The sequence below is a fragment of the Labrus bergylta genome, chromosome 9 (assembly GCF_963930695.1).
Source record: "Labrus bergylta chromosome 9, fLabBer1.1, whole genome shotgun sequence".
Taxonomy (NCBI): domain Eukaryota; kingdom Metazoa; phylum Chordata; class Actinopteri; order Labriformes; family Labridae; genus Labrus; species Labrus bergylta.
The window spans coordinates 13,133,692-13,156,247 of NC_089203.1; the positions used below are offsets into that span (position 1 = coordinate 13,133,692).

Below are 22,556 nucleotides of genomic sequence, written 5' to 3' on the forward strand. Positions count from 1 at the left end.
TATGTGATCTATTTTCTAATTCAGACATTAGCATTGAAACCTAGGGCACAAAGGATAGATAAATCAGTGAAACGCATGATATGGAGCACTGTAGAGTTGAAACATTGGAAACAAAACTAATAGGTTTACAACTCCTGTTTAATTCTGTTCACATTTTAAGACCTTTATATGCAACTCAGTGAAAGAAATTAAATTTAGAAATAAATGTGACATCAGAATGTGCAAACTTTAATCCTAGTCCAATTTAATATGATATAAAAACAAACAACCAATACTAAACACTATAAAGGTATTATATTTAGATGACAAACATTCAGAGTGGTAGGGAAACAATATATTTGTGAGTCAACAGAAATGTGTTTGTCTGGCAACTTCTAGTGAATGCTTAAAGAATTTACAAGGAGACAGTTCCAGATATTTGCTAATAATGTTAAATTCCTATCCTTCTCTTTTGACTAAATACAATGAATAAAGCTTCATGACCATAAGTCGGAGCTCCAGGGTTCATGCTACCAGGAACACAAGTTGATGAGGACGAGGAAGAGTGCTTCTTTCTCCTCCTCCGTCTCTCCTCTCTTTTTCACCTTTTGCTGTGATGAAGTACGCAGGAGGACCCCAGCACTCAGCCTAGAACTGCACTGCTCTCTATCCTTAAGATATAAGTCAGTGTGAAAGCTGGTGGTTTACACATAAATCCTTTGAGGGCCAAATAAACCATTGAACAAAAAGTAGTTTTGTAAACTTTATTGTGAAAAATCAAACAGACTGCTAAGATCAATATATATAGATATTGATACAATGTTAATGGCCAGTAGTTCTGTTCAGCTGCTATTGTGATTCTTGAACAAATGTTGTTGGAAGTCTGCAGGTCATTCAGCCCATAGGACAAAGATAGGTGAAAAACAAAACAAAAACTACCCTCTCTGAAGTCCTCCCGATCTTTACCTTATGCTGTATAAAAACAAAAGACTTCTTACTTTAAGAGCGAAATAAGAAAAAAAAAATTACAAAACTTTGGTCTGCTTCCCCTCACTGGCTGCTTCGCAAATCCATTACAGCCACAGAGGGCTGAAGCAATCAGCTTCGTTTAAAAACTCTGACAACAAAAAAGAAAATCTACAAAAAACAGGTTAACCTTGCTCCTATTAAAGAAAAAATAATAACAGCGTCATCAAAATAGGAAAGTTAGCCGGGTACTCACATTATGTCAGTCAACTTATATGGAAGCTGAACCTCTGCTCCAAAGGCACGTCAGCTTTTACCTCCCTTACTCTCACATATTACTTATACAATGAAAACAACTGAACAAACACACTGACCTTAAATACAGAGTTAAAAAATAAAAATTGGAAAACTAGACAAGTTTGAACATACTGTGTAACAGTGATAAAGGACTTCCTTCATCAATGGGCTGACAGCCCCTAACCATCCAATCCCTCCCAAAATCCAATCTCCTCATTACCGAAACCCCAGACTGTTACTGCCCCCCAAAATCTACTCATTATCTTTGTACTCTGCATTCTGCAGCATGTATACATGTGTGTGGTTATGTAATGCACACTGTGTTGTGTGTGTAGCAGCCTGGTTGTAAGAGGCTGATTGTTTTGGGACGTTAAGTGAAAGGAACTAAGGGCGGGCCAGTTTAGGTTCATGAGCCTTCAGAGTCCCAACAGCGTCCTTCACTGCATGATAGATGATGTTCTTCACCTGCGGAGAAAAATACAAGAAAGTCTTTTAAACAATATACACAATGTCAAACGATCAACTGGTTGCAAATGGTTTGAAATGTGTGTGTATGAACCATGTTGTCATAAAATAAGCTATAATACCAAAACAAATATAAGAGTATAAGGTCATTTAATGTCAGATGTCAGTGCGTGTTTCAGTAACTGTAACTTTTGATAAACAATGTGAAGTACTAGTAGTAATAGATATGTTAGGACATAATATTGTCAACAAATATGTAAACAGAATATATTGCTGCTTTACGACACAAGTTATGTGTATATGTGTAATACAAGATATGAAGTGTTCATCTGTGCTTAGTTTGAACTTTGTGCATTTCTTTTCCAGGTTATTAATATGAATACAGATGATCAATGTGTGGATTAGAAATAACACTAAACAAATATCCTCCTTAAGTTGAAGGCACTGAAATGTATTACTGAAACCCAATAAGGTAAAGCATAAGAACCTGAAGCTTGTCTTCATGGTTTGTATGAGTAGTGGAGAGGTGCCTGAACTCCTGGGTCAGTCTGAAACAATGCCTGACATGCTCGGGAGACACAAAGTCCTCTGCAACCTTGATACAGCTGTACAGGTTGTGCACCTGAGGGAGAATAAACACGTTGATGAAACAACAACAACGAAAACAGACAAATATGGAAACTGAATTGCGAGAAATGTATCAGGGATGTTATTGACATCTGACAAAACCGCAGGAAATGTCTGACCTGGTGTGGAGCTCCAGCAGGGATAAAAACAGCATCTCCTAAGAACTGTACAATTGCCCAACCCTGGACGCCATATTCTTCATACAGCCTGCGGCGGAGCGCCTGGTCCAAGTACCAGCTCTGGTCGTGAATGGGGTCGTGATCTGGAGGGTTCTCTTGACCTTGCTCCTCTCCCACCTGACAAAAGAGAGAGATCTGAGGTTACAACGTCTTACAAGTACCGCCAATGATATCACAGCTCCAGAGATCAGGCGCTACTTCAGACGGATGACTAATAACGGCTGCTGACCTTGCGGAGAAGTTCTCTGATCTTTTCAGCGTCCTTGGCGGCATAGATGTGCCAAAGAGCTCCAGGTTTCTCCTGTCCCTCAAACACCCTCCTCTTTGTCATTTCGTCCACATCACCTTCCTCTATGGTGGTCATGACCTCTGGAGGATCAAACAAAACAACAAAGCACACACATACAGAGTACCAGTGGGTCATCAGCAGCGTTTCTTTTGAGACCAGATTTTTACATTGTGATTCTTTTTGTCCACACATTACTACTTCATACAATTTTCACAACTGGTAACATCAAGAAATGACTAGACCCTTCACGACAACAACTCGGTTAATGTACATTGTCAGACTGACAAATATTGTGCAGGTGTATAATTCTCAACTGGTGGCTCATAACCCAGTAGCGGGTCAGAGGTCCATTTTGTGTGGACTGCAGGGCTGTGGGCCACAACAGCTTTAGTCTTAAGTGCACTGATTTTCAAAAGCTTCTTTCAAAATATTGTTAGCAGCTTAATCATGTGTCCGTTAGAAAACAAACATCGAAGCAGCAGTCCATCGTGTTCATATTATTCTTAACAGTGATTTTTATTTTACACAACACAGCTTGGTGTTTTATTTAAAACATAAAACATTTCTAAAAGGTCTTGTGTTTCTAATGCACGAAATCCTTGTAAACCACTGAAGGTATTGATTTGATATTGATATGGATCCTTGCAGTAGGACCAGTTGAGAACCACAAAGGCAAGTTACAGTCTACACAATCACATTTCCCCACACAATGTTCACATCCACCACCACCTATGGTTAATTGTTCAGAGTAACTAACACTACGGTCTTAAAAAATACCAGCCTATTATTTATGTTAGCAAAGAAGTGTTACCCCTCAGTAATTATTAAAAAAATAATACTAAACTGGACGCACATACGAATCGTTGTGTACTGGACAAAAAAGTAAAAAGGCTTAGAGAAGACCGAGTCCGCACTCCAGAAGATGCTCCAATTCACATTTGATGAAATTGAGTTATAATTTATTTGTAATGTTTCAGGCCCTAGCCCTTCACCATGTCTGATGAAGAGCTGATGATGGGCTCGGGCATGAAACGTCACATGGGGTGATAAATGTGAATTGGAGCAGTTTCTGGTGTGCAGAATCAGTCTTCCTTTTACCCCTCACAGTCAGTATTCAATCATTTGTATGCATTTAGCTAATGTGTGTTTGTGTTTGTTGGCACAAACATGATTATCAGGTCACTTCATAGACATCACATAAAGATAAGTCATTTCATATGGGCTCATTTTGATGTGCATGTAAACTGCCATGGTCCTAAGAATAAGGGGAAAAAGCACTATGAGGAAAGAACGGCCATACTGTTTGGTGTTTAAAGCGTCACTGTGGAGAGAAAGCCAGTGAGGGAATAGGGACTCTAGTTCTAGATGCCCTTCATTCAAAATTTCCTGTTGTAGTGAAGGGACCAGAGCACTGTTGCCAAAACCCAACAGGAACTAAAGATACTCCAAGATCAGTAATTATTAGAAATGTTGTGTGACCTGTATGTTAATATGTAGAATACAACTTGCTGCATTGACTTATAGGCACATTTAACCCAAAACTTAAAATAATTCCAGAAGAATAAAGTCAGAAACTTCAAACAAAGAGATAAAAGAAATATAAAGGTTGTCTGATATTCATTGAGGTTGTTAATAAAGTCTGGATTCATATATATATATATATATATAAATATACCAAACATGCAACAGTAGGGTATCAGATAGGTCCCAATGCTCTGGTCCCTACATCATGGATAATAGCACAAGGATGAAGAGGGCAGTGAAAAGGGTGAGTTAGTCAAGAAGAGGGGCATGCTACTGAAGTAATACAAGTGAAAGTCTACAAACCTTTGCGTCCAGAGATAACTGCCTCTGTGAATGAAAAATGTTGCCACAATGTAATTGAGTGAGACCCACTGGAGGGTCTTTTCAGGGTCCTATCCAAAATCAATAAAGCCTGGATCAACTGATGCAATAAAAGCACGAAGTCATGGACATAGATGACAATAATGTATCAGGGAGGGTTCAGTAAGAGGAACAGCAATTGTGTGACAATCAGTGTTGAAATGGGTTCTTCCTTTCATATCCAGCAAAACTGTATCACAATGTCTTAAAACAGCGTGAATAAAAATATGGTGGCAAGATAAAATTATTGTGCATATTTAGGAGTAAGCTGATTTTAGGTAACATAAACTCCTTAATTTTTTTTTTATTTAATGTTCAGTTAATGTGTGAGTGTGATGGGGCTTTCACACTTGCAGAAAACTCCTGAAAATCTCCTGATATTTGCGGTCTTCCGGAGACCACTACGATCTCTTTGCACATAATTAAACAGCTGCCTTACGTTTTCTGTTCTACGGTATGTTCTCCGCTCTTCTGTAGATATTGTGATTCAGTAAACTACACACAGCATTGATATGAAGGCAAATATTCTCATTATAGCATCATATAGCGGACTCTGTTGCTTGGTCCGGCACTTCTGCATCGTTTGTTTTACAATGTCTTGCCTCAGGAGACCCAACATCCCCTCCTCCCGTCAAAAAGTGATAGTCTCCCATGAGGTGCATATGTGAATAACCAGGTCAGGAGAATTCCAGGAGCAGTCTGGAAATAATCTAGATATTTTCAGGAGTGCATACGTGAAAACGGTTATAGAGAAGGTCTGTCTTTAAGTCCACTGACCTTGGTCCTGGTCTCCCTCTCCTTGTGGGATGCCAACATAGACCATGACATTGACAGCATCAGAGACATCTAGGTGAAGGTTTGTGGTTCCCACCTTTCTGTCTTCAGACGAGGTTAAGCCTGGGGGAAAGAGGAAAGAGCGAGGAGAATGATGAAGAAATAAAAGTAAGACAGGAGAAGTCCAGCTAAACTGACAGGGGATGACACATTTCCATTAAAATGTGACCAATCCTCACCGTAGGCATTATACATCTTGGGTCCAAGATCAGGACGCACAAAAAAGTTAGGCAGGCGGGCAGCAAGGTTAAGACGACCGTCTCTTTTTGTGTACTCGGGTAAGGGGAGGTTATCCATGAGATCATCAAACCTTTAGAAAAATACAAGAAAACATTGAAGATCACAAGTGTGCTTTACAAATGTGTCTTGTATCAAGAAATAATCAAGACTGCAGACAAAAATGTATTCAGGATTTAAACATCCGATTCATACATTTCATTGTAAGAAAAGGGAGATAATTAGTTAAAAAACATACATGCTTGGAATCAAAGCAACCACATAGACACGTTAGTTACTTCATATTTTCTCAAATGTGTTTAAGTATCCACATGAAGCTGCTAAAACGAGGCACAAATCATGAAACCAGCCTCAAATATTTAATGAAGTGGAAATTGACCTATTATGGCCTGTGAGAGTTCGTTTTAGATGCTATTAACAACAAATTCCATTTGTGCCAGGGGACTTGTGATTGTCAATTAAAAAAGTGTGGACTAACCTTGACAAATGAGACATGAGTGTATTTTGTATTTTGTTGCATTGAGTCGAGTTGATATACCATAAACTCTAACAATATTGATTGACATATATATGACAATAGACACTCAAGAAGTGACATGTTTTAGGGCTCCTCACCGTGTAGGCATCATGTCCCGAAAGTCTTCACCTGGAGGCCAGTCCTTTAATTTTAACACCATGGGCTGGCCTTCACTGTCTTGTAGTCGCTCTGCATTCACATAGAAAAAAAATCTTTAATTAGCTGCCATTTCTGACAACTGTGAGAAGAAAAGGGCTTAAATAACATGATGGCATGCACACCAATCAATGAAGCAGAACAACAAGTATAGAGGAACAAGAGCTCAAGCACTCACTGGAGATGACCTGGAAACCGTCCCAGAAGTCTCGCACCTTCACGTCAGAAATGATGGCACAGTTTCTACAGTTGACCAGGTCAACATCCTGGTCTCCAAACTCTTTACTGAAGGCATCAGGGTGCCACAAATCCACTTTCAGACGTTTATGTATCCCTGACACCAACACAGGCTGGACACAAAGACAACATGTTAGGCTGATGACAAAGCAACACAAGGTGGTGTAGTCAAAAGGTTTCATCCAAAGTTTCACCAGTAACAACCCATCATACTCTGCGCCGTCAGGCTTCTGCCTCAGGAGACAGGAGTTATATAGACTGAGGTTCTTACTTGTCCCTGCTTCCAGCACTCTCTAAAGATCTTCCAGTTGTTGCTGTTGCTGGGGTCCTGAAGGCAGAGGAGTCGTCCGTCACAGAGCCAGGAGTGGGAGGTGTGTGGTTCCAAAACACTTAGACCCATAACACCCTCTTTGCGTCCCCCCAACACACCCAGCTCGCCGCTCTCAGAGGCCCCGGTACGACGACCTTCTGCCTTCTTGGTCTCCACAACCGAGGCGATGATGTGATCCAGGAAGTTGGGGAGGCTGCTCTTCAGCTTGTCGCTCTGACAGACCAAAGATTACTTGTTATTAACCAGCATTTATGACGTATATCACACAGCTTTCATGTAATTTCCTCCTCCTATTTTGAAGGTTTCAGTAGATTTCAACTCAGAAATTTGAAATGTTTCTGTTACTACACTAGTTAATAACATTTCATTGCGCTATTTGATATAAATTCAGTTGTGCCTTATTTTATGATAATATCCGTTTAAAATGTTCACATTGACTTACTATATTTGGAATTTAGGATACAGTGATTGCTTTTAATGCCTTTTTTAATACCAAATAGACATTACCTGCTTGAAAGTAGATTTATAGTTACCAAAAAAATGTAGTCTTAATTTTATGTGTGTGTGTGTGTGTGTGTGTGTGTGTGTGTGTGTGTGTGTGTGTGTATACACACACACACACACACACACACACACACACACACACACACATATATATATGACCCTCAAAGCAGAAGAAAAGTTCAGTTCACTAGTTTGATGAATGAATATAAATATAAATAAAAATATATAAAAGGAATAGCAAATGCTTCACACTTACACCTCCTGATGTAAAGACAGAGGGGAATGGTACCCCACTCTCTCCTGGGCCCTGGGGGAGTTTTCCAGGTCCGGAGTTGAGCAGGTCCCGGAGACTTGACCCCTCTGGTTTGGACTGGGCCATGCTGGAGCCCAGTAACAGGCTGTTAAATAGCTTGGGGCTGGAAGCAGAAGGCTTTGACAGAGCACTGAGTGAGTCCAGGCCAAACGGAGGCCGGCTGTCTCGACTCATCATGGAGCGTAGTGAACCAGATTCTGGAGGAAGATTAAAAGAAAGCCATGATGTAAACTTTAACATACCATTTAAAATAGTTTTTTTTACATTTTAAATTCAGTCAGATAACAGTGCAGCATTTCATTTTTCCTATGTACCCTTGGTATCATCCTTAGCTTTCTGTGTGGCCAGGTCCGCGAGCCAGTGCAGGGCAGAGCTGTTGCCCTCTCCTGATGAGCGTGACTCCCTGGCAGAGGACTGGGGGAGGTTACAGGGGGAGGATGTACCGCTGGTGGAGTTACTGGTACTTCCAACACTTTCTCCTCCCCCACTGTCTGATGGCGCTGCTGTTTGTGTAGTTTCTGTTTTGATCACTGACGTTTCTCCCTCTGATTTTGGAGTAGTGCCAATACCAGGGGCTGCAGCTGCGAGGATACTACCACTGCTTGTTGTAGACTGCGGAGAAAAAGTTACACCACACATTAAAGTCTGCAAGTTAAACACTTTTTCAAAAGTGTTTAATAAAAGAAAGAGACAGTACCTGTGAAATACCATTTGGGGCACTAGGACGCACTAAAGGCTTGGTGTGTCGACTTGTACAAGGACAATTTGCTTTAATTCCCCACTTGCCTCTTGCTGAGTGCACCATGTCACCTATGTTGTAAAGAGCTACAGGAGAAGGGCAATAACATCAAATTTGCTCTTGCCAGACCAATATATCACATTATGTCTCTGAGGCTTGTGAATTGGGACAGAGGACTGACTGAGTTATAAAGAACATGTTACCTGTCCCAGGTATAATCTGTGTAGGCATGAGGTTCTGTGGCTCATGAGGCTGGCCTTTGGCACACTTTAACCAAGCGAAAACCTCATCTTCCGGACCTTCATCCACATCTGAGGGAAAGGTGATATGGAATCATGTTATACACATTTTGGTATTTCTGCAAGTTTGTGGAGCAGCCTGATAAGAAGTGGAACCTGAAAAAATATAAATGTTTAATGGGCTAAACTTTATTAACTAACTAGTGCTGAAGCTTTAATGGTTTTAAAACACTATCTTTCTCTTCAGCTAATACTACTAATACTTCTGGAAGATAATTCAAACCAATTAAACACTTAATAAGTCAGTGTCACTTTGATGATGTCACAGTAACTTAGACTTTTCAACGAATTGTCACTATGCCGTGAAAACCTGTTAGATTTTTCTATATCTAGTATAAATGTCAATAGTTTGTCCTTGATAGAAAAAAAATTATTTCACTCACAAAAAACTTTTTCACTCAACCCTTGACATAACCAATGTCAATCAACATACAATTATAGAATAGAATAAATAAATGAGCAAAAACAATAAAAGTGTATGGCAGACCTTGTTCACTTAGACCTCTGAGGTCTCCTTATTATTACTCACCCTCTCTTGGTCTGTTCCTGCGGAGCCGATAACAATCCAGACAAACTCCGAATCCACACTTGCGACACACCCAGTGGATGTTGAACAACGTGGTCTCACACACATCACACATTTCTCTGACACCTCGCACAGCTCGTTTCCAGGCCACTTTCTCTGCAGGACAGTGCAAAAAAAAGGATTAATTTTTCTTATCATATATACACTATAGATACTCCTGACAGGTTAAAACATCTGTTCAGATGAGGTCAGTGCCAAGATGTTAGACTCACGGTGAGGCTCCACCATCATCATAGCCTCCTTCTCTGACATAACCAATTGACAGAACTGGTCTCCCACATTGGCCAGGATGTATTTGGACGTATCAAGGTCCAGACCCTCTTGGACAGCTGGTGCAGGTAGCCACAGACCCATGGCCATAGAATCGCTCTGCTGAGGGCTCAGGAAGCCTTCCACACGCAGCACACCTTTACGAGTGAAAGCCAACCTGGTCACGGGCGGACAAAAAGGCGAATTCAGTTCCATATTATTCTCATGAATACTAAAATACACAAAACAACACATGGAGCAATGGCAGAATCTAAATGTGTACCTTCTGAAGTGGAAGAAACGACAGGCCACATTTGGGTCATCCTCATCGTCGCTATCGTCGTCTGCAGTCCGATATTTTCGGTAACGCTCAAGACGACACTCGCGGCACTTGTGCAGATGAGGTGCCACATTGATGCAGGAGCCATCCTGGAGAAAGGACTCACCAGACTGCTTCAGGCGACGCACTTTGCTCTGGTCTTTTAGTACAGACTGGCCCACTGGAGGAGGAAACAAAGTTAATTCTATCACTTAGTTTAAAAGTTTCTGGGGTTCTCAAAAGTCCACAAGACTTACCTTTAAATGGCTTGTTACGTGGACGACTCTTTGGAGCACCTTGCACTTTCGCTTTCTGCAACATAGCAGCATCCTTTGCAGGGTGTGGTGGCCCTCCTGGGATTGGGCCCTTCTCTGGTCCCTCCTCATTCTCACTTAGGTCTGACAGGTCGCTGTTGCTGCTGGAGTCAGAGTCACGTTTGGATGATTGACCTCTTTCCTCCAAGGAAAACTTCTGAGACTGGCTCTGGTCAAAGGACACTGGGAGGTCCTCCATTGCTCCGGGACCAGAGCTTCCAAACATGGGGCAGCCTGAGGTGGATGAAGAAATCTCCCCAACTTCCTGCTCCTCCTTTGTCACAGTCCCTTCAGTCTGTGCCCTCTGGGATGAAGCTGGTGCTGGAGAGGAGGAGGAGCTGGGGGAAGCAGCTGCTGAGAGTGCTGAGAAAGGTAGAATCCCCTTAGGTGGCTCTGCCATGGTGAACAGGTTTGGTTTGCTGTCTGAGGCAGGACCAAGAGTCTGTGGTTCGGCACAAGTGAGTCCAGCAAAGGAGGTGTGGGAGGGTTTGTCCCCGTATGCCAGAAATGGATTTGTGGGCTCTTTTGAGGCCTGCAGAAAAAGATTCTGGTGGCTATCTGAAGTATTAAAACCAGATTGCAGACTTAAGCCCCCCACAGGGGTGCCATTATTACTGCTCTTCTTAGAAGTACTTGGAGCCCCAGCAGCTGCAGCTAGTCCTCCAATACTTAGACCAGAGCCTCTCCCAGCTGCAGAGCCAACCATGCCCTGGAAGGCCGATGAGGGTTTGTTGAGCACACCATTTCCCGTTGTATGGGTCTCAGGCACTTTGGTCTGCTCAGGCTTCTTCAGAGCTTCATTGGAGGCTGCAGGCTTGAAAAGGCTTGGAGGTTCTTTGCTCAGGCTATCAGAAACGGCGGTGAAGTAATTGGTTTCCTTAGACTGGGTCTGACCAGCAGCAAGGCTTGAGCTGGAGCCAGAATTCTGGGTCATGCACTGGAAAAACAGGTTTTGGTCTTGCTTGGATTGAGCCTCATTCTTTGCCCCACTAAAGCCAAAGCCAAAGGGCCTGGGAGTGTCCTGGGAGGAGGTGGTGGTGGTGGTGGGAGCGCCATTTGTCTGAGAGGTAACTTCACCAAAAACAGGAGCAGTGGACTGAGGCAAACGAAAACCAGGAGCCACCTTAGAGCCCTAAGAAACAAAACAATATGATGAGTATGGTGAAGTATCCGAACTAAACTATTATGACTTGCTAACACATCACTTCATTGTTTAAAAGGTGCTGTTCATCTGATAATCTTACCTCAGTCTGGCTTCCCCAGGTAGGGGCTTTAGGACTTAAACCCACAGAAGCAGAAAGTGCAACACTTGGGCCACTGTCATGTGACCAAGAAATGGTGACAGGCCCCGGGGAAACAAGAGCAGCTGTTTTAGAGAAGGCAGACTGGGATGCCTCCTCTCTGTCTGGCTGTGGGGATGGGGAGGCCTTGGGGGCTGGCGCTCCAGGGACCAGGCTTGGCATCTGGCCTAGGGAAGGGAAAGATGTGGTAGAGAAGGGAGAGGGGGCTGGTTTGAGGGGAGGAGGCGTAGGGGTGTGAGTCAACGTAGTGGTGGAGTCTGCTGCCCCTTGTGAGGAGAGTGAGCGGCCATTTTCTTTGACGTGGGCAGGAAAACAGGGAGGAGTGGTGTTTGATTGGTCCATCTGGAGTGGGGAATTGGTGTTGGGTGATGACACTCTGCCCTGAGGAAAAGTTCCTTCTGAAGAGCTTCCGTTTTTGGTTGTGCTGCTGACTCTGTCGCCCAAGTCTCCGCCCCAGATCCCCATCCCTTCTGCTGGAGTTTTCTTCAAATCACCACCGTTTTCTCCATCAGCTCCGGCATCTCCCGCTCCTTTGAAGCGTTTCAAGTTCAAGTCATCCTCACCTTCAGAGGCAGTCCTACGTCTACGCCCACCATCACCCTTCATCGTTTCACTGTCCCTCCTTCGCCGCCCATTCTTACCGAGCTATAAAAGGGGAGAAGTGTAAAGGATGTATCCAAACAAGAGGAGTGTATAACCAGTTAGAAGTATAGTATGATTTATAAAATGTCAACCCTACCTCTTCCTCTGTGAGCATGACGTGTATTACACGAGGGTCTACCATCTGATTTCCTTCTCCCTGCATGAGAAAGATTTTGATTACAAGGGTCGCTTGACACCATCGTACATCGTCATCCACATATTCAATTCTCAACGTTGCCTCTGTTTATATAAACCTTTCTTACAGTTTTGCATCCCAATAATCCTTTTGAAGGAAAGACTATTTACCTTATCTAGTGTAATCTCCATGATGTGTGAGATAGGATCGTGCTGAGAGACCAATCCTGAGGCCCAGCACTCCTCAAACTCTGGTTGGTACACCCGAACCCTGCGCCCTTGAACAGTGTAAGAACCTTCAGAAACAGAAAAAAGGACAGAGTTACCTTCAAGCTGTTTTAGATGAATCACTTTGGAAGCAAACAGTTTGTACATTAGATCTAATTTAAAATAGTTGTGTTTAATGCGTAAAAGCATTACTACAAACAAAAAGAGAAGGTTCAGTCTTCTTTCGTTTGTGGATATTTTTCATTATTGAAAATCTTTCAACTTCTCAGAAAGGCGCTGAAGACGTCGACTGTTGTCATAGAGACAGGACAGATGTGCAGCTTTTCTTCTCAGCGTACAGACATTTCATTATGTATCTATATGTCTTTCATGAGTGTGAAGAATTGCATTAGTATAGTACTTTAAGGTGTTTAAACTGTTAATGACATTAATCCTGTGTGGGACTGTCGTGCAAAAATACAACAAGAAAAAAGGCAGGAAATTATAAAGGTATCACTGTAATACACTGCTGCTGCAGAACTGACCGACTGTTATTCTGGAATTAGTTTACGTTTATATACAATTTGGAACCTCCATTACATATTCTGTGACACTATCAGTGCTTTCACACTTGCATAAAACTCCTGAAAAACACCTGAAGATTTCCAGGTGAACGCAAAAAGCTGAATTTTTCACCCAGACGTTATCTGTAGTTTCCCCTGCCAACTCCCTAGTATTCTTTCTGCAGAAAGACGAGTGAGCTGATGTGAGAACACAGCAGGATATAATCAGAAGAATTCACCTCCATATAGTAGGAGGGGGTGGTGACCACATGTGTGCAGAATGCGGTTGAACACCTGCCTGCAGGCGACGTGTATGATCTCTGTGCACGTAATTAAACTGCTGCATTTATGTTTACCAGTATTTTTTTGTTGATGTTGATTCTGAGGAACTACACATAGCATTGACATAAACATTGTGTATAGCCTCAGGAGTCTTACCCTTCCTGAAGATCTCCTGCAGTTCAAAGTCAGTGCGCCAGCTGGAGATGGTACCCTGCAGAGAGGGCTGCTCCAACAACAAAGGGTGTCTTAAGTCTTTATCAACCTGCAAAAAGACACAAACCAAACCAGCTGTAAATAATGATAGTAATGAAGTGTCCATGAATTCTATGAATAGTCATATGAAACAGAAGTGATCTATTGCTGTTTTCTGAGATAAATATCCCTTATAGTCCATTGTTTTAAAAAAAAAGGGGGGGGGGGGGGGGGGGGTCTGTCCAATTTACTTACTAATGTACAAACTAACTGCATTAGCACATTACACAAGTTCAAAACATGTGAAACAACCATACACACCTCAAACCTCTGCACAGTTTTGTTATCAGACAGGAACTCTAAGGTCTTCTTTCCAAAATACTCCACAGCTACCAACGATCCTAAACCCACTCTGTCCACAAGGGAGCGGAAGACCTGCGGGAAAAAAACAAACATTATTTCTTTTTTTTTTCATCTTATCAGTAAATTAAGAAGAAAGGAGCAACAGGATAATTACCATTTGAAATATCAAGATTCCAAACGTTCAAAAGAGTAATGAAATCCTTTAAGGCTACACTGAACAACTTGTTGCTTTGACCTTTAAAGTCAGTCGTGTTTTGTTCAAAACAACACCATGAACATAATAAAGCCCAATTCCACCAGAAGCGTGTTCGGTCTGTAGGTTTTTACTTTATTCAATGAGTGTGCTTCCATTGGCCAGCACGGCGCATCAATTTACCACAGAAAAGATCGAGCGGGACGGGAAGTCAGACACCGAATCAACCTCAGTGTTTCCCCTAGGTTTAGAGCTCTGGGGGGGAGGGGGGGGTCCTACGAGTTGTTCCTGCAACTCCCGTTTCTGAGCGCACCTGAATGCATCTCTCATTGTCTGAGCACCCCTGAATGCAGCATGCTAACAGCACATCCCCTGAGTAATGGCAGAGACATGCCCAGAAAGTCTGAAGTCAACTAAGCCGACTACTTTATTTTCTGATGCTTCTTACAGACTTTTTATTATTGCGTGTGCGTCCGTCAGATTTACAGAAGATGAAAGTCACATCAGCCGTTACGTTACATTGTGTTTGGCTGTGTTTATATCTTTATGCTACATATCTAGCTTGGGGAATTATTTTTTTCAAACCTGACATGAGTCATTTTGCATTTGTTATTTGGGATTTTAGTCGCCCTCTACTTTCCCTCCCTTTCTAATCGGACGTTGTTAATAAAGTCAGAACTGAAACTTGAAATTACGGTTGTCTATGCGCTGATGCTTCTTTCCCATTGAGCATATTGCTAATGTTTTTCCAAGGCTTGACTTTCATGTTGTCCTGCTTACTCCTCAGTTCAGTCTGAATACTCACCAGGGCAGGCCAGGCTGTGGTTGATGCTGCAGCTCCAGCAGTCGCAGTGCTATCACTCCGACTGGCCCAAACAATAGACTCCTCCACTAGCACGGCTTTCACCCCCTCGTCATACACCTGCACCCAAGAACACCGCTGCGAAGCGTTCTCAAACTCCACAAATACCTGCATTCAGGAAAACAGAGAAACAGAACATGAACATAAGGACCGTATAAAGAAATCAATCAGCTGCCACTACAGCACTAGTCTACTTCTCCTGGTGATGACTTGTTTCCGACAGTGTCACAACATACGTTGTCATAACTTAACCAAAAATGTACAAATTAACATTTTCTAATTTAAAATGAAATCATGTACCACTTTGACTTTGGTAATTTAGGAACAAAAGCTGCCGCTGTTTCCCTGAGCTCCTACAGTTTATAGTTGCACCAGAGTTCTCCTTAATATCAGTCAAACATTACCATGGACACGTGCTTGAAAAAAGAGGAGTCAGTTAGCAAATAGGCTCATCGGTTATCTGGAAGAAAGTAGTTTTTGCCATGTCAGACCTCAAGCAAACCCCAAGCTTTTGCTTTTTACATCTCACAGAGGCATGTGTGTGGCACTGCAACTTGCACAATCAAGCAGCAGCCTGCACCTGTTAAAAGGCAGCTAACATTCTCAGCAACAAATTGCACAAAAACTTGAAAACTGAACTTATTTTTACTGGTACTATCATTCAATAGTTAACACAAATATGAATAAGAGAAACTTGTGTATTCCTTTCATATTTTATAAAAATCTGAGCCAAGACATCGAGCTTTACATTGAAAACGCATTATCGCATTTTATCCATCCATGTCTCTGGTGGGATTAGAGAGCCTGTCAATTATTAGTTATCTGCCCTCTTTGGTTTAAAAGCAAAAGTTGATGATTGATTGGCTTACAACAGTGAACAAGGCTTTGAGAGCAGACATCATTCAGGGTAATAACATGAAACTTAAAATACATGTGATATTTATTTTTAAAAATGTGTGCGGCTTTAGTCAGTGTTTTCTTCATAATATGAGGCCCAATCTAGATCTTTGGAAATCTTTTCAGCTAAAACAGGCTGAGAATTTTGCAGCTTACATTTAATTACAGACTCACTTTGAACCTGTAGTGTTCTTCAATTTGACTGTAAAGTGAGGCGAATATGCACGCAGAGAGGAGGTTCACGTTGTGCATAAATTGATTTGAATCAGTCAGTTTAAGTAACAAATGTCTCAGTTGGTGATATCTATTTATATTAACCATAATTATAAGAGAAGAGTCAGTGAGAATGAATGCACTCTGTTATTGATACCCTACTTCCCACTGACAGATACTGACTATCAGACTCGGCGGACGCCAAGATCAAAAAGCGATTTATCTGTATGCTTGAATAGTCACACCAGAGAGAATTGAGGGGGGGTGCAATCGGACTGACAGACTGATAGTAGCACTACAAAAAATAATGCAGGCCTGAAAGCTCTCATACTCAGTTGTAAGTACAATCAAGGTCTTGGGCAAAAATCTCAGGGTTGTACAGCAAGAAAGCTAACCGTCAACTGTCAATGCAAGCAACAAATTGTTTTTGTAAAATATTTTGCAGGGATATCAAATACTATTTGTTGTTATTACAGAAAAAGGGGCAACATTTTGGCTGCTTACATTCTTCTATAACAACCCATTCTCCTGTTTGTGTTTTTCTTTTGGTTCATTTCCACATCTGTGCCTTAACTCAACACAACCTCACATAACTCTGCCAGCTTTGCAGTTTCAATACAGGCCTGTTGTTGCGCAAATATACCTCTTCTGTGTTTTGCTCGTGGGTTTTTAAACTTTAGTTCGGCAATATGAGCACCACTATGTAGTAACTGAAAGTGAAAGAGAATAATAACAAAACATATAATGAAAGAAAAAGCTGGAATTACTGCAACTATGTGTCTAATGCAAGATGTTTAAGTGAAGCCTCTGTTGAATGAATGTTTTGTTGACTTGAATTCACCCCACAGACAAAGCTGAGCTTCTAGCTACAGCTGTTTGATTTTGCAGAGCACGTTTTGAGAAACAATCAGGACTATTATCAGCCTATGTGACTCCCCGAGTTGATGCCTCTAGTAAAACCAGGCGTGTCTAGTCTCAGGGTGGGAAATAGATGGGCTGTTATTGATTTACACCATCTATGTAACCGACCAGTGCCAAGTACTCCACAGCTTTGGGGGAAAAATAAGTTACCAGGCAAGCAAAATTAAACTTCAACTCAGTTAAAACTGAGTTTAGTTGTGTCTGTATTACATTGTGTTACATGCGAAAGCTCAAAAGTGTCCCCGAATCAGCACTTTTGTAGAGATTGTATAAAGCCAATGATGTGCTCCTTCTTCCCACTGATGAAGAAGATGCACCCAACTTGGAGTCTCAGTTCTAAAGGTCAGTTCACCCACATTACAGAACTTTAGATTTTTAAAGTCCCATTTAAATATTTTGAGATAACATGACTACATTGTCTGCCTCCCCTAAAATAAAATGTTAAAAGAAAAGACAATCTGCTACAACCATGTGTTATCTTTGGCTCCCTAACAGGGTACATCAGTGGTGCAGAGATGAAGCAGAAAAGTGTTATTTTACCAGGAGCACTAATGGATTTGTTTGGAGTTCTGTGCTTTCTTTGGATCCAACTGATGACATGTCAATAGCCTGTATGTTCAGACATGTTGATACACAACAAGGCTTTTCTGGTGTGTAGCAGGTTTGCACTCCTTTGTTGGAATCATCCATCCCATAGACCGGTTCCCTCGACTAGCTTGACATTTCTTGAGACAAAGTCAGTTACTTCAGTCTTTTCAAATCAGGAGATTTTCATTTCTTCCCTAATTTCTAGCATGAGGTGGATCTTCCATTCTGAGTGAAAAAGTCAATCAATTTTTACCACAAAACACAATTTTGTAGAATCCCCAGGACAAACTGTCAAGATCGGAGCTTACCAAGAACTTAAAACCTTCAAGTCCTTTTCTTCCATTTGTATTTGGAAAACAGCAATGCTGAACTGATGATGGCGAGCCAACACTTGGTAGGGCAACAGCAATGAAAAGCCGGAGGGAGGTGCAGTCTTAACTGTTTGTTGTGGGTTTTATGATCATAACAGAGTATAAAAGAGGACAAATTAAACATCTTCAATTAGTCCGCTTTTGTCTCCTTGATTTATTTACAGGCAGGTGTCTTTTTTCAAGATAGCACTAGTCAGGGCTGCATTGGCCTATGTGTTTGACGATACAACCAAAATTATCAAAACAAAAATTACTCTTACACTCAATGTTCCCTTCATCCTGGAAGGATGCACAATCTAAAGTAGCAGCAAATAAAATCCCTCGTAAAATACTTTTAACAACTATTGCTGTTTTTGTGTTAGCCGGGGACAGGATGCTTTAACTGTTCTTAGAACGACGGAAAAAGTCTCCGATGTGAGAACACCTCGTGTGCGGATCTCCTCTGTTCACCTCAGTTTTCGTTAGGAGCAGGCCTGTGGGCATGACATAAATCACCACTTTCATGCTGAAAACTTCCTGAACAAGTTTGCATATAATAACAATGGGGGACTTTTAAATGTCTGTCATTTATAAATGTTCAAACTTTCTTTCGTAGAAAAGTCAACTTCTTAAGTCAGGTATTAAAGTAATTGTTCTCTGTCGTCTGATGACATATAAACTTTCATTGTTTTATTTTATGATGTTGTCAGGGTTTTTTTATTATTCAGTTTAGATATAAATGTATGTCTGGATGTGCTTGTTAAATTTCAATCGTTCTTTTCTTTACAAAAATCGTTTGGTAGTGACATTTGGTATGATATTGCATGAAAATAATTTTAAATCAATGTTATGAAACTTTCATGTCATCGACGAGGATGTTGAAAAGCTTCAGATGACAATAAGTTTACACTGATGGATGAATATTGAATTCACTAAACATGTGCATTAGTGCTACTTGTACAGGTTTTTTTAATGCTGTATGTCAGATTCATAAATAGGAAACTAACATGAAAGAATGTATGTATTCTTCCTATTTCATGAATATAGGACATAAGTGAGTTAAGATAAGATAAGATATACTTTATTCATCCCAGCAGGGGAATGTAGGTGTTCCAGCAGCCAGCATACATACAAACACACAACACATATATACATACATATCCCACCCATACAAAAAAACATGAGCCCACAATACATAGCCAGGATAAAAAAAAGTGGTATGGATGGTCCATGTGCATAAGTAGCTGTTACTCACAGATAACAGTACAAAATACTAACTCTGCCAGTGCATAGTATGATAGATAAATAAAGAATTATTAAAAAAAAGCAGTCAAGTGTGCAAATATACAGGTGCAATATACAGTTTGATATATGCAGCTCAGGCTAAAGTTTAAAAGTTTAAATGTCTTCTGTCCTTACTTAAAGGGGAGTCGTAATAAAGTGCAATTGCAGGAGGTAAAATGATGTATTGTTGATATCAACGTGATGGCAGAGGAAAACAAATGTTTCACTTAAATTCAAAAGTACTACTGAAAACTCAAGACCTCAATATAATGACTAGTATAATGATGTCAAATTTAACAGTTAAAGTTAAAAGGTATAATTAATTGCTTCAATCTAATTACAGCTAAATTAATGTTGTGTAAGAAATAGAACAGTTACTTAGATAACACTTTCCTAAAATGTGAGCATTGAAGTCATACAAGTGTTGTTAAAAGTATCCTCCATAGCTGATCTAAATTAAAAAACAAAACTTTTTGAATCTGACTATCAGCTGTCTTTGTAAGAGCCTGAAATCCAGCTATCAAATGTAAACCTGTATATAGGTCACCAACCATCACCCTATATTTGTATTTTACAAATCTCACCCAATGTCTTTGCAATTGTGTCTCCCTGCACGACGAAGCCTTCAAATAACTTTGGAAGATTAATTTCATTTTGTAAAGGGTTTATTTAGTTATCAAACTCTGCGTTAGTCATAACATTTCCCAATCTGGAGCACACAATAAATTGAAAGGAATTCCGGGTTCACCCTCATATGAACTTGTGAGGCCTTTAACAAGACTATCGTGAGCTACCAATGAGGATTCACCAGCTTAAAGAGGTTATTCACGGCTGCTGTATCATTTAAGTATTGTTGCCGTGCAGTAAGCTGACTTGTTTGTAATTAGCACGTAAATACAACCAGTTAACAAGTTGTATTCGTGGGAGTGAATGTCATTCGTTTCAGAGCTAAAACGCGAACAAAGCAAAGGCCAGAAAATCCCCGGCCTCGAGTTTAGCTTCGCCTCACAGCCTTACGACTAAGAAGCTTTTGCTAATATATAAACGAGCGAACGTCAGCTGCCAACAAATACACAAACATTAATGGTTAAAACGATTTCAGTCCGCTTAAAAACACACTTCGTAGCTGGCAACACATTTTACATCTTGATTAGGTGCGTGTTTAGCTACGCAGTGTGCTACCACTTGGATGTAAACACTGACCGTGAGCCCTGCAGCAGCACTGGATGTGGTCGTCGCCTCTCCTCCGCCACCCTCCGGGGCGACCAGGCCGATGACGCTGACCGCCCGCACCGTTCCCCGGAGCCAGTCCCTGGCCCAGGTGGCCTTCTCCGGTTCCGATCCGTTTGCGGACCTGCCGTCGCCGAGGAGCAAAAGCAGACGCTTCCCTATCAGTTCGAGAGACTCCCCCATGGTTTTTTTTTTTTTGCTCGCAAGCTAAACTGCCTTTCAGTGAGCCACCATGAAACAGTGCAACTTCTCCGCTGTGGACGGGAACTCAAAACACGCTGAAAGATGAAAGCAGGGAAGAGCTGCGGCCGACTTTGCACTTAATGTTAGTGCAAAAAAAAAAGAAAGACCCGCTTCAAAACGGTGCACTTGTGGGGCAAGTGCTGCGGCGCGCCGAGTCACGCCAGCGAATTACACAGTCGAGATGTTATTGTCCTCGGTGCTAATGCGACTATCCTGCTCTGTCCGCCATTGAGCCCTGCAACAATCAAACGCACTCCTCGTAGACAAGCAGCACTGCGGAGACAGCGGAGCGACGATGGGCCAACAGCGGCCTCTAGCGGCAGACCTGTGTTTGAACAATGTTTAGAGGTATCAGCTGGAAGAACTGGGTTTTTTTTGTCCGCAGTGCTAAAGCTGAAGTAGACAATGATACACCAGAATATGAAATAATGTAGTAAACTTGACTGTTTTAGGCCAAATTATGACAGTCACATGTTCTTATGGATTATTTGTATGAAAAAAAACAATATCAAAACGACTCGATAATATTGGATGTTGAATTATTGTATTTTTCATTTCAATAATGCATCTGGATAGTTATTATGTCATTGGGCTTGAAGTATTCCTGCTTATAGTCTATATCCGGCCATGTTCAAGCCACTTTATCGTAATTAATTGTCCAGCTCTAATTTCTATTTCACATAACACATGGAATCTGTAACAGCTTCTTCCCACAGGCCATAAGACTTTTGAACACGAAAGAAGAATCCCTCCATTCCCCCTCAAACCCCAACACAGGACTACCTCACTGGACTGTAAAATACAATATAACATACAGCACAAACGTGCAATATATTTATCTGTATAGTAATTTTACACATAGCTTTTCTTGTCTATTTATATCTGCACCTTATTTTTTCTATGTGAATACTTGCTGCTGTTTTTATCCTGCACTAACGAGTCAAATGCAACGAAATGTCGTTCTTATCTGCACTGTAAAGTACAGGTTTGAATGACAATAAAGAAAGTCTAAGAATTCATTTAATATATAAATCTGTGGCTTAGGCCTATCTTAATTTAACAGAAACCGAGAGGCCTAACAGTTTGGGCAGTGGCTGCACCATTTCTGTTAACCCAGGCTATGATTCCAAACATTAAAGTGTATTTTAAGTGTTATAGTGAACATTTCTACTTTAAAAATTAAGATATGTGTCACATCAACCTCACCTGCATCACTGAAACCCCTTATCTATATCAATTTATATTGTATTATTTCAGGGTGCCATAGTTTTATGTGATATAATACGTTGTGTAAATAAAAAGACACATGTAGTCATACAAAGCAGACTGATAAACAGAAAATACAAAGAACAATAAAAGCCCCACAAATATATAAGACTGACTAACACTCTGGGTTCCTCTTGGTAGGTATAATTAGGTTATATTAACTTGATTCACATTGAATGATGATTTGTTCAGGAGTTTTACTTATCACGGTCAACAAAGCCTGTTTTTCTAAGTTAAATACTTGCAAATATTATTAAAAAAATAATGCATTTCTTTTTTTCCCGTCATAATGATGTACATTTTTGCTTGTAGTAGGCTAGTAGAAGTGTTGTCAAGTGTGACCACAAGGAGGTGCTACACTGTCATATACGATATTGCAGTGCAGGGGAAAAACTCACTATTTATTTCACTGAAATAGTTTATATTTATGACAAAGTAGTAACAAAGCCGCCCAGGGCCGTATATATATATTTATTACGGTGTATTTTAAATTCAGGCTGTGT

The 22,556-nt window shown here is 41.0% G+C and overlaps 1 protein-coding gene across 2 annotated transcripts; it reads right to left on the minus strand.

Moving 5' to 3' along the window:
* Nucleotides 1-729: 729 nt before the first annotated feature.
* Nucleotides 730-21,031, minus strand: kdm3b (lysine (K)-specific demethylase 3B). 2 transcript variants are annotated; one of them, XM_020646511.3, is made up of 25 exons: nucleotides 20,518-21,031; nucleotides 15,005-15,169; nucleotides 13,965-14,078; nucleotides 13,608-13,713; nucleotides 12,571-12,695; nucleotides 12,362-12,421; nucleotides 11,566-12,267; nucleotides 10,265-11,453; nucleotides 9,972-10,188; nucleotides 9,652-9,866; nucleotides 9,383-9,535; nucleotides 8,758-8,865; nucleotides 8,513-8,640; nucleotides 8,130-8,427; nucleotides 7,759-8,012; nucleotides 6,939-7,211; nucleotides 6,609-6,780; nucleotides 6,373-6,463; nucleotides 5,700-5,830; nucleotides 5,464-5,583; nucleotides 4,630-4,653; nucleotides 2,743-2,882; nucleotides 2,454-2,630; nucleotides 2,195-2,329; nucleotides 730-1,707 (listed from the first exon to the last, which is right to left on the minus strand). In XM_020646511.3, the coding sequence occupies exons 1-25, from the start codon at nucleotides 20,725-20,727 to the stop codon at nucleotides 1,627-1,629; spliced, it is 5,388 nt and encodes a 1,795-aa protein (XP_020502167.3). In that variant the 5' UTR covers nucleotides 20,728-21,031; the 3' UTR covers nucleotides 730-1,626. The 2 variants fall into 2 exon arrangements, with proteins under 2 accessions (XP_020502167.3, XP_065814469.1); XM_065958397.1 differs by lacking the exon at nucleotides 4,630-4,653.
* Nucleotides 21,032-22,556: the final 1,525 nt, after the last annotated feature.

Coding starts and splice junctions, on each gene's coding strand:
- kdm3b (XM_020646511.3), bottom strand. CDS start 20,727: ATGGGGGAGTCTCTCGAACTGATAGGGAAGCGTCTGCTTTTGCTCCTC. Junction 13,714..13,964: donor AAACTGTGCAGAGGTTTGAG/GTGTGTATGGTT, acceptor GTCTTTTTGCAG/GTTGATAAAGACTTAAGACA. Junction 2,883..4,629: donor AGTTATCTCTGGACGCAAAG/GTTTGTAGACTT, acceptor TTGATCCTCCAG/AGGTCATGACCACCATAGAG.